This window comes from Watersipora subatra, chromosome 4 (genome assembly GCF_963576615.1).
Source record: "Watersipora subatra chromosome 4, tzWatSuba1.1, whole genome shotgun sequence".
Classification (NCBI taxonomy): domain Eukaryota; kingdom Metazoa; phylum Bryozoa; class Gymnolaemata; order Cheilostomatida; family Watersiporidae; genus Watersipora; species Watersipora subatra.
In genome coordinates this window covers 20,253,156-20,265,741 of record NC_088711.1, presented here as the reverse complement: position 1 = coordinate 20,265,741, position 12,586 = coordinate 20,253,156, and the positions used below count along the sequence as shown (strand labels likewise).

Sequence of the window (12,586 nt, the reverse complement as noted above, 5' to 3'; positions counted from 1 at the left end):
ACCACGGCTACACTGGTTCAACCGACCATAAACCATGAATACACTGGTTCAACAGCCCTTAAACCATGAATACACTGGTTCAACAGGCCTTAAATCATGAATACACTGGTTCAACAGGCCCTGAACCATGAATACACTGGTTCAACTGACATTAAACCATGATTATAATGGTTCAACAGACCATAAACCACGACTACACTAGTTCAACAGCCCTTAAACCATAAATACACTGGTTCAACAGACCTTCAACCATGAATACACCGGTTCAACATCCTTAAACCATGACTACACGGGTTCAACAGCCCTTAAACCATGTATACACTGGTTCAACAGATCCTGAACCATGAATACACTGGTTCAACAGACCTTAAACCATGATTATAATGGTTCAACAGACCATAAACCACGACTACACTAGTTCAACAGCTATTAAACCATGAATACACTGATCCAACAGACCTTAAATCATGATTACTCTGGTTCAAGAGACCTTAAACCATGACTACACTGATCCAACAGACCTTAAACTATAATTACACTGGTTCCACAGACCTTGAACCATGACTACACTGATCCAACAGACCTTAAACCATGACTACACTGATCCAACAGATCTTGAACCATGATTACATTAGTTCAACAGCCCTTAAACCATGAATACACTGGTTCAACAGACCTTAAACCATGATTGCACTGGTTCAACAGCCCTTAAACCATGACTACACTGGTACAACAGACCTTAAACAATGACTACACTGGTTCAACAGACAATAAACCATGACTACACTAGTTCAACAGCCCATAAACCATGACTACACTGGTTCAACAGCCATAAACCACGACTATACTGATCCAACAGACATTAAACCATGGCTACAAGGGTCCATGTTTCATATTGAGGCGTCGCATGATGAATAAGAAGCTACACAGAAGGATCATGCGTATGAGCATTTCTTTCTGATTGTTTATACGGACTATTTTAGTAATACTTGCGCTAGCATTATATTGTCCTGCAAAGCTACGCATTTAGGGCTACTTTCAGAGACCTTTTTCTATCATTAGTCTCTAAAGGAGAATTGTCGTAATGACATACTTAATGTTTTGCGTAAGTTTTAAAACAGAAAAAAATGTGTTACGAGATACCTTAACCCTTTCGTGGGCGAATTTTCAGGACTATATCAGACCCCCCTGGGTGAATTAATTTTCCGGAAAATCAATTTCTTTTAAAAGGTTTATACACACTTTTGTATACATGTTATTGTGTGCATATATCTATGTATAAACATGCATATGTATACATGTATATGTCCAGATGTATATATATATATATCTATATATTATGACTGAATAAAAATGTATAACATAAAGGTATTTATATACGTAGATCTAACAAGATAAATATATATATTGTATATCTTTTTACGATACAAGTGTACACTTTAATAAGCACAATTTCTGTATAATATATCCAAAAGCATTCTCCTTTACAAAGGCCTACATCACAGTCTTTGCACCTTGCGCTTATTCTTGTTTTTTTGTACCAATCACACAGCATCTACTGGAGTAAATACTGGACCTGTCACTACTACAAACTGATGAATTGTAGGAGATTTATCTCTCTTTATATTGGTAATATTCTTCCAGGCACTGGCATCACCCCACCCACTTCATCATCATTACTGCTACCAGCTTTTTCATCAATATTACGTCCAGATGTAAAATCATTCCAATCACAATTTGAACCTGATTCATTTTCATCTCTGGCTACTAAATCTAAAGAGTCGGTCAGCTGTGACTCTCTTAGTAACTCCGGTGCTAGTGCTTGCTGTATTAGAATAATCTCGGAGAGTTCTCTTAGATGTCGTCATGACGATAGACTAAATTAAAACTCTCGAAGCTTTAAGTAAATAATAGCTAAAACAGAACCAAAAAGAAAAAAATAAATAAAAATTATTTAGAACGGTTTTCTAATTTTTTTCGCATTTTTTATTCATTTTTCACTGCTAAAAACGATCGTTTTGTGCAAATAGAAATTTTTTTTTAGAGGCTACCTGAAGCCAATATATCGTAGCTTGCTATCGATCAAAAAAGTAAACAAAAAACAGCATTGAGCTAACCAAAAGTCGCAATAAAAGAAATATGTTACTATGGCGACAAAAACGTCGCTCTGCCCATTTGAAGGAGTATCGCGAAGCAACAAAAAGGTCGCTTTGCCCGCGAAAGGGTTAATCAGCCAATCAAAAGTGAGCAATGTAACAAAAACGTTCAAAACAAAAACCAGCATAATAGTTTTAGTGCTGATCCCGGCTGAGACCATCATCTTATAGCAATGAATGAAACAAAGAAGCATTCCACTTACATTCCTGAGGCCCTAACTAGAGAAGCCAGTATTTACAGGCAGTCAAATACAAAGCCTTTATCTACTGGCTTATCAAAGGCATCAGCACAAACTTTGAACCAATCAAAAGCAATTGCATGACAAAAAGTTATTAAGATTGTGCATGAGCTCATCAACGCTAATAATGCCCCAAGCGGGACAAGAATGATTCGAACAGTCATTTAGCCATGTGATGAATGTTCAGGGGACAACGGCCACGAGTTTACAAGTGTAAGAGAAACAGGGCCTGCCTATAGGAAAGGCTTCTAGAAAATCGAGAGAAAGTAAAATACTGGGGTCTGCATAATTCATTGAGAATGTAGCAGGCAGTCGAGGGGTAGTTATGCTAATTACATTTCGACATGAATTAAACAAGCACTGCATCAGCTAGTGTTTGCTTACGATGACTCATGTCCATAACATCTCCCCAATAGTATAGACGCTAAACTATTTGCGAACAACGGTAGATATGAACGGTGTTGCCCGTGTGTGAAAAATTGTTCATAGAAAAACGGTAGATGTGATGTTCGTACAGAGATGCCGTAGGTTAGATTTTGTATTGCATTCGGTTAATGTATTTGCATCCATTATTCATTATGGTACAAATGCAGTACAATTGCAGTACTAGTGAAAATGCATGGTAAAATACTAAAAAGTGAAAAGCTTCTAGTGATAGGGGAAGTGTCAAAAAAAGGCAAACCATTTCCTTTAAAACAAAAGTGGTGATAGTAAAGAAGCTTGACGCCGGTGAAAAGATGGTGAGTGTTGCACGCGCATACAACCTGAATCGTTCGACCGTCTGAATTATTTACAAAACGGACAGACAGTATCATCGAGCATGTAAAAGGTGCAGTGCCGACGCAATCAATGATCATTAGAAAAAAAGAGGGAAAGATGGAGAAACTTCTCTGAAGAAGTATTACTTATACACATACAAGCCTTAGCCATACTTATATAATCCTTGAACATACGTTCCGTACAACATAATGAACGGAGACAACTTTTAAAAAAAATTCGCTTGACAAATGGTCGTTCGAAAAGTTTCTTGTTTGTAAGTTGGGTGCGTCTGTATGTCCAACCCACACACGCGCTCGGGTTGACGAGCAACTATCCAAACTGGAAATACTAAAATTGGTACATAGATATGTACATGTAGAAGTAGTCAACAGCTCTGCCATTGGCGCCCTCCTACACTCTACAGGCAGCGCCCCTACTACACTCTACAGTCAGCGCTCCTCCTACAGCCTACAGTCAGCGCTCCTCTTACACTCTACAAGCAGCCCTCCTACACTCTACAGGCAGCGCCGCTCCTACACTCTACAGGCAGCGCTGCTACACTCTACAGTCAGCACTCCTCCTACACTCTACAGTCAGCACTCCTCCTACACTCTACAGGCAGCGCTCCTACATTCTATAGTCAGCGCTCCTCCTATACTCTACAGTCAGCGCTCCTTCTACACTTTACAGTGAGCACTCTTCCTACACTCTACAGTCAGCACTCCTCCTACACTCTACAGGCAGCGCTCCTACACTCTACAGGGAGCGCTCCTACTACACTCTACAGTCAGTGCTCCTACACTCTACAGTCAGCGCTCCTCCTACACTCTACAGGCAGCGCTCCTACACTCTACAGGGAGCGCTCCTACTACACTCTACAGTCAGCGCTCCTACACTCTACAGGCAGCGCTCCTACACTCTACAGGGAGCGCTCCTACTACACTCTACAGTCAGCGCTCCTTCTACACTTTACAGTGAGCACTCTTCCTACACTCTACAGTAAGCACTCCTCCTACACTCTACAGGCAGCGCTCCTACACTCTACAGTCAGCGCTCCTACACTCTACAGGCAGCAAAAAGGGACCAGTGGTGACTTTCGTTTGTTGCTAGACTTACTAAGCACATCTTAAAGATGAGCTTAGGCAAATCTCTAGCAGACGTTATCAGAAGGTATCAGCATTTTGTTACCATTTGCAATTGTTTTAATGTTTCAGGTGATCTGACTACCAGGATGTTCCGAGATTAAAACTGACAAAGTTAAAATGCTCTCAAACAAAACATGTGTCTAATGACGTCATTAGTTGCTATAGTTTATATCGGCTATTGCATTCAAATTCTGTTATTTATTCAAACGCGCCTATATTCTGCCGGCCTCTTTGCAACTAAAGACGTCATACTCGCACTTCCAGTTGCAACCGCAAGTAAGTTTTGTCGACTTTTTAATCTTGAAACATCCTGGCAGTCAGACCACCTTAAACATCAAAAACAATCACAAATGATATTAAAATATCAATATTTTCTATTGAATCTACTGAAACCCTGTGCAAAATCATCTTATGCAAACAAGCTTATGGAAAACCAAACTACTAACAGACTTTGATTGTCCAACCTTCCTCAAATATAATCTACAGACAAAGATTAGAGGCTAATTGACACTACAAGAAACAAAATCGTTGTCAAGCAGTTAATTGACATGCAGTTACCATTGAATAACTTGTCCTCTTCAGAGAGATTAGCTTCATCCAAGTTCTTGGTTGTCTTCCTCCGATCTTTGCTGCACCACTTCCAGTCAGGGTGAGCCCTATAGTGCGCCTCTTTAATCTACAAGAGAAGATTATAACAGAAAAATAGGAGCCTTTAAAAATGACCAAGAAATGACGACTAGGAAATGACAACCAGGAAACGATGTTGGCGCCGCATTTATGAGCTGTTCATGAGCACGACTGAAATCATATGACAACTATTGCAACTAACTCTTCCGACAAAGCCAATCGCAACATAAAATGCTTTAGACTAGAAACCCAAATGAACAGTAGACTGTAAGTGGAAGCGGCCCTCAGTCTATTAACATAAGCACTTTTTAAAGGTAGGTTCTAATTTTTATTTTCAACTTTTAGCAAAGAAAACCTCTTCGTTTTCGCGTGCTCGAATCAAATACTAGGCCTGCAGCAACGATCATAAACGAAAATAAATAAATTACGCTATCCGCGACCATGAATTACTATCGCCGAAATAGTTCACATTGTACAGGCAGTCGTCAACGTTTGGCAAAATATCGGGAAAGATGGACAGCTGTAAACTTTCCCGACGTATCCGCGTTGCTTCGTCGATGCTATCAGCCCCCGGTTCATATAGTCGATGATGAACGCCCAAAGGAAAATGCCGACATGTGGCGATATAGTGTGAACCAGCTTTTAGCGTCTCACCTGCTCCTAGCCGATATAATGCAAGGCATCAAGTATGTAATAAGAAAATTGCATTTGCAAAGTGTGTTCACAAGAAAATATATTTGGGAAAATGACTGACCAAAGCTTATAATTTGTCAGCTTCCCACTAGCCCTTCTAAAACACTATTATCACTAACAAAATAAACATCTCTCCCTCGAGTAGCGAGAAGAGGTCACCATTCTGTTTCAACTCGAAAACCTATTTTGCCTCTAAATTGAGTGGTTTCAACATAAAACTACCCTTAGGATTATTGCCAGGTTATTATTACCAAACATGGCTCCTTTAAAGATGTAGTTGCGTCAAAAATGAAATTAGGACCCATAAAAGGCTAAAACATCAGCTACAATTTGATGCCATTTTTGTCTTTGTAGACCAACCCTGTCCAGAGATATATGCGTTTGAATGAGGCCCTCTGTTAAAAAGCTCACGTTCCAGCGGGTGCCAATTTCGTGACGTAACAAGCTTGTTATCTGAAACGAAACCACGAGCGATAAAAATGAGGTCGATTCGTTAGCCAATCATGCGTGCGAAATTTTTATATAGGCCGTAATAAAGGTTATCACTCGTAAAACGCGTTGTCTGTGGTCTCGAAGATTCTCATCGTTGTTTCTGATTCAACGCGTTTCAACAATTACTAAGTTATACATAGTTTTAAAATGGCTTCAAGTTCGAGCGACCGCTACTCAGAGTTTTCTGAGCAACTTTAAGTAAAATATTAGAGTAGACAGCCTATGGCCAAAGCTGACAGGCGTCAGCAGCGTTTTGCTGCAGAAGAAGACAGAATGGAGGTAAATTAACTTAGAGTCTTCTATACTTTAGTAAATGTAATATTTTTTATAGTCATAAATACATGTACTAATTAATAAAATGATAATTCTTTGCTATCTCCAATCATCGTTTCATAGCTTATCTGCCGTTTTACCTAGCTATAATATTTTTTTCGAATTTTCTTTGGTAAATTAGAGTCATGATTACAAATTATTTTCACTCGTAGGAAGTGGGTAAAATCGATTGATCATTGCAAATCTTTAATTTCCAGAACCAAAGCTTCGAATCGTTGGCTTGGCGTACTTGCGCCTTTATTAAATGTTTATTCGTTTTTAAAATTACACTCGCAATCTATTCAACTCCCAATTTGGAAGCTGTCAATAGATACGCTTTAGAATGACATATCTATGAATGACATATTTATTGCATCTACTTTGTTTACATTTACTTGTTTTACTGATTACAGAATGTTTATGTCGTCCCACCAGCCGAAGAAGCTTTGTCAGTGTGGAAACTGCCATAAAGGAGAAAGCGAGAATTGAATTCGTGCTGGATGATGTTTTGTTGAGTTTGTTGCAGTAGATGAATTTGTCTTATTGTATCAGCTAATACTATGTGAGTGGCCACGACTTGATGAATATCTTTAATAAAAGCTTTATGCCGAGATGAAAATATTTTTGCTTGTAAAAATTATATAATAAAATAATATTGTTAAAGATAATGCAAAACATGATTTGCAGAATATTGTAGTGAATCGGATATGGTATATGGGTGTCCGCAGAACTGAAGAATGTGAGTTCAAATCCAGTTTGCAGCAGACTTCTCATCCTTAAAACTCTATCCCTGTCTATATTCTTTTCAAAGAGGTGGCTTGCTTATTTCATTAATTTAGTATTCGGTAAGAATACTACTAGCAATGATATACAGCAATGTATATCATTGCTACTAGCAAGAAACTAGTACGTAGGCAATATGTAATAGGCGACATAATGTGGGCGGGGCTTATGGGAGGCTGTATAGGGTAGCTGCAAAACTGCTGATACAAAGACCGCGTCCTACATAAAGTGACTTGACAGAATTACCGTAGACCGGTAGAATTGGTAGTCGTTACCCAAATGTTTAAACAACATTTGGAGAAAGTGAGTAGAACAAATTTTCAATTTTCGTTATTTGAGGCCTTTGAAACATTCATAATAATGCATCTGTAGCAGGATTTAAAATTTTATTCTAGCTAACATGAGCAAATACAAAATAAGATATATGCCAATAGAGCCGCGTAAGACTAGACTTTTATCGCAAATAGCCGATGTGAATACGAGGGATAGAGACAGGTTGCCAAACGCGTGACATCATTTTTGGCGAGGCTGGGCACGTTTTTGTGGCCTGAGCGTTTTTACGGCGATCAGATTTTTTCGGTTTTAATCTTCAAATATCTTGGCAATGCGATCGCGTAACACAACAAACAACATATCAACTAATAGAGAAAAAAAATGCTTTCTTTTAAGATCAACTTAAATTTTGACGCAACTACATCTTTAAGCCATAACTGCCACAAAAAGCTTTCATCGTTTTCTGTAAATCAGACACGCCGATTCCGATTTTGTACTTAAAATAAAGATTGGTCCACTAACTTTAAAAGTCACGAAGGCTTTTTAACAGAGTTTCAATATCGGTCTCGTAAATGACACAGTCGACACAATAAAAGAATTTATCACAAGCTAGCGTTGTTATCACGCATTTTTGAGCTCATTTTTCTCAGCGTTCAGCCTATGAAACATCCTGTAACAAGCTGCGAGCAATGTGAAAAAGCTATTTACCTTTCATAAAAGACAGATTATTTTGAAAGCTGAATTTAGATAATGGGTTTTAAGACACCCATCTCTATAATTCTAAATCGGACTAAACATCCCCAACTTCCGTCCCTAAATAGTTAGGCTACATCACATATTTATGGGCGGGGCTTGTTGTGCCGATTGTGTCGTTTGCGAGACCAATATTGAAACGTTGTAAACAGGCCTTCATGACTTTGAAAGTTAGTGAAACCATCTTTATTTTGAGCACAAAATCGGAATCGGCTTGTCTGATTTACCTAGCAAAAAACGACAAAATCTGTTCGTGGCAGTTATGGTTTAACATGCTAGTGTGTAAGCATCTCGACCCCACCCTCTTGCTGCCATCCTTATCCCTAACGGTTATCAAGTCAAATCCGCCTACACAAATCAGTCTAATTTCATCAAACCTAAAAACTTACTAATAGCCTGTAATGACTATCCTCCTGTAAATCCATTTGCAATGCGCGTAAATCATCAAGTACCTGCCTGTAGTAGTCGTAAGCTGTCATGCGCGAAAGAAAATTGGCTTCATTCACAAAAGCCAAGCACCTGCAACACCAACCTGAGCGGCCAGCTGCTCATACTGTGCTTTATCTTTCGGGTCAAGGGCATACCACCATTCACCGAGTATCTTGGACACAGTCCGATTATCCTGATTAGGGTGTAATTTATGAACAAGAGTTCTATGACGTTTAGAAAATATCATAAAGACATTCATGGGCCTCCTGATGCCACTCCTATCCTTGGCCTGCCAGAAGCAAACAAAGATTATGTATGGAATCGTCCTCCACTGTCCGTCTACATACGCTCAATCAGCACAGTAAGCATGCATTCCTGTAATAGTTACTGCCAAAAAACAACTGCTGCTACCAGCAGATTCATAAAATAAAGGGTCGCACTACAGACAAATGAAATAATATACGTTTAACAGCGAGTTGGCCTCCAATGAATTGCCTCCAAAATAGTTTTGCAAGTATTTCATTGGTCTAACTTTTAACCAAACCATCAAGCTGATAGACTACCTGATTGGTCTTCCTACCAGCCTTGACCTCGTCTTGCTTTTTCTTCGGCAGTGCTGACAACGACTGCGCACGAGGCTTGCTAATGGGAGCAAGAGGAAGCTCAGCAGTTTGCTCTTGAAACACGTCATCCTCCGAGTTGAAATCGACATCAATAATCTCCTCTGCCTCTGACACTACAAATAGAACGTATGCATATATTCTAAGACTATATGACGATAAAAACAATCAAGGTGAATATCTCAAGGTCATACATCTACTACGCCTCCTGGCATAGATATAATAAAGCTAGCAACTGGATAGACTGGCACCTAGACTCCGCATGGTGAGATCATCTGTAAAGCATCAAAACAAATAGACTAAAGCAGTGATGGCCAAATGATTTTGGCCATGATTAGTTGCAGCCAAATCAGACAACTTAAAGATCCACAACAAGCTGAAAATGTGCATTATTTTCTACCATATATAAACATGCAATTATTTGTGTACATCTTAAAACAACGAAGCGTCAAATACAATTTTTAAAAACTTTGTTTATATATATAATTTGATTAAAAATCAGTGAATGAATGTGCTGTAATAAATATGTCTGATATCAGAGAGAAAAATGATGAGTGGGCTTTGACTTCACAATACTATCAAAACGCTTTTTCCTACTACTTACATCAACTCTTACAAGTTCATGAAGATGAGTATTTGTTGTAGAGTATTTGATGAGAAGTTGAGTTCTATGAATGCTTTTCACAAAATTCATTGCTGAAAACAATGAATTTACCAAACTCTAAGAAAGGTTTACAAAAATCTTTTTTAAACCAAATGTTTAAAAAATACTTCAAAAAAATTTTTGACAGCCAACTTGAAAAATCCACACAAAAAACTACAAAGTTCTGTATCTCGATCTAGATCTGCCATTTAGCCATAGCTGGACTAAAGGGATATTAAAATAAACTTTGCAGGACAAAACTTCATCAAGGATATTGAATTGACTATTACAAGGCGCTAGTCTAGCTTCAAACATGCCTTTATTTTGGCCAACAATGTCTTTCTCAGGGTTGGCAAAGATATCGATATTTATTTTTAAATATGATATCGCTGATATATATCATGATATTTATTGATATTTTTTATATTTGATCGGCGAAATATATCGATGATATATATTAAGCGATATATATTAAACCAACCCTGATCTTTCTCACAATCATGCGTATTGGTGCCTTTTCAGTTGTCAGCCTTAAAATTTGAACAGACCAGACAGAAAGTAAGCAAACCAAATATTACCTTCGAGCACAACCAGAATTACAAACTCAAATCAACTCGTACCTAGTTCACCAACAAAATCCATACACCACCCCACCCAAACATAACAAAAATGGCGGCAAACCAAAAGCGTGGCAGCCAGTGTCACACCGGAATCATACCTGGTGGTGCTGATACTGATGCTGCCTTAGCGGTCATATTAAGACGTGACAGAGCTGGGATTGAGCCTTCAGATGCTGTTGAAACGGTTGGTGTTGTGTGTACGGAGGTGGTGCTGACTAGCGGTGCCTTATGCTGAGCTGGTTGCGAGGTGCTGGAATGGTGAAGCTGCTGGGTGCATGTAGGTACACTCTGTTGATGAGCCACCCTGTACAGGCTATTTGATATAGGATATTGAGGATGCTGTGACGATGAGGGGTGTGTTCTCACGGGTTCCAGATTGTGGTAGACAGGATAACTGGAGGTAGAAATACCAGTACTGTGCTTCTGATCTAAGCGATTTAGAGGGTTGATGAGGTGGTTGCCTAGAGCGGGTGCTATAGCCTGCCGACCCAAAAATGGGACTAGAGTGTGCCATGGGAATACAGGTACCCTTTCATCAGCTGAAACAATTCAAAGTTGTCATCACACTCAGAGGTGAGAATGACATTCGGCTGAAGTAAAATGAAATGCGTTGCCTTTCATTCGAGGACCAGCTTCACATGTCAACAATATAGCATGTTTAATTAAATGTGCCATAAACCATTTTCATGCCGAAAACCTACAATAGCTCCTTAACACATTCCGCATATATTCCCACATAGCAATAAGATCAATGCATTACATAAAATAAATATCATAACAAACTAATGAAGAAATAATCAATAAGATATTTTTAAAGTCACTGCACATGATAGACGGAAGAACAGAGTACAGTGGCAATGCAAAAGTACAAGTGCAGTGTAGACAAAGGGTTATATCCAAATATCTGCTATTGCTAAAAGTCAGATTTGGGTTTGTGTAGAATTTTGATGATGATGATGATAACATGATAAACTGATGAATGAGTGTGTCAAGGCGTGCAGTCCTACCATGGCTAGTGTCAAGTAGATTAACCCTGATAAGAGGATTCATATCAGGTATTATAGACCAAATAGAAGTAAATACGTTCAGCTTGAACAGAAAGGCATGGCATTGAGCATTTTGTAAATGAAATATTGGTAGAGATATCAATAACTTCAAAAATATCTACCACACCACGTATTGCTAAGATACATAGGGATATAATAAAGGGCTATAAAGGTCAAGGTTTTAAGTATTACTGTTGACGCAATAGTGGCTATGGAGAAAACATGAACATGACAATGTTTTCTTCATAATGCTTTACTCAAAATTGCTAGATTTTTTCAAATGCCTGCAATTGTAGCAATATTTTACCATCTTGTTGCAATATTTGTGTATTTTTGCTAGTTGCCAAAAGTATCATTTTTCGAGGAGATTGATCTCTTCTGGTAACTTAGGAAAATACAAAATATGGGCTCATAAATAAAATAATTACATATAATGACGCGTGTGTGATGCCAAAACACTCAAAACAAACACTAGAACTTAACGCCGATGCCATAAGAAGCATGAGTTGAACACATTAATGTGAATCATCAGTCGGTGTAAGCTGACACAGCAAAATCTGGTACCAATGCAGCTCTAACTAAGATGTGTAACTCTAACTAACCCCTGATAAGACAGGGAAGAAGGGACATGAGGTGTTTTCAGATTCCAAGGGTACACATCTTTAGGGTATACATAGAGAATATTATGAGGGATGGGAGTCGAAGGATGCGATGAACAACCACCAAGGCCAACACATATCCATAAGACAGGGAGTTATCTCCTACACAACATTTTCAATGACGTTTGACACGGTAATTACTTGATCGAACAAATGATCACCCATGGAAGGGTTTAATCAACAAATTTCTAGAATTCACAAAATACTTACTGAAAGTAGTCAGTTATCACAGTCGATAAAAATTAACAAGTTATCAAGATGTCAGGCTAGTTTTTAGTGATGTATCCACTTACACATTTTCAACCAAGCTTGTCAGCATGGTTACCGTGTTTTATTA

The 12,586-nt window shown here is 38.6% G+C and overlaps 1 protein-coding gene across 1 annotated transcript in view; it reads right to left on the bottom strand.

Annotated features, from left to right (window-relative positions):
- The window catches only part of LOC137394021 (protein capicua homolog), a 55,023-nt gene that overhangs the window by 38,142 nt on the left and 4,295 nt on the right, over positions 1-12,586 (bottom strand). The window contains exons 4-7 of the mRNA XM_068080736.1: positions 10,643-11,083; positions 9,225-9,397; positions 8,765-8,944; positions 4,858-4,975 (exon numbers count right to left, since the gene is read on the bottom strand). Of these exons, the coding sequence (XP_067936837.1) occupies positions 4,858-4,975; positions 8,765-8,944; positions 9,225-9,397; positions 10,643-11,083 (912 nt within the window). The remainder of the gene's footprint in view (positions 1-4,857; positions 4,976-8,764; positions 8,945-9,224; positions 9,398-10,642; positions 11,084-12,586) is intronic.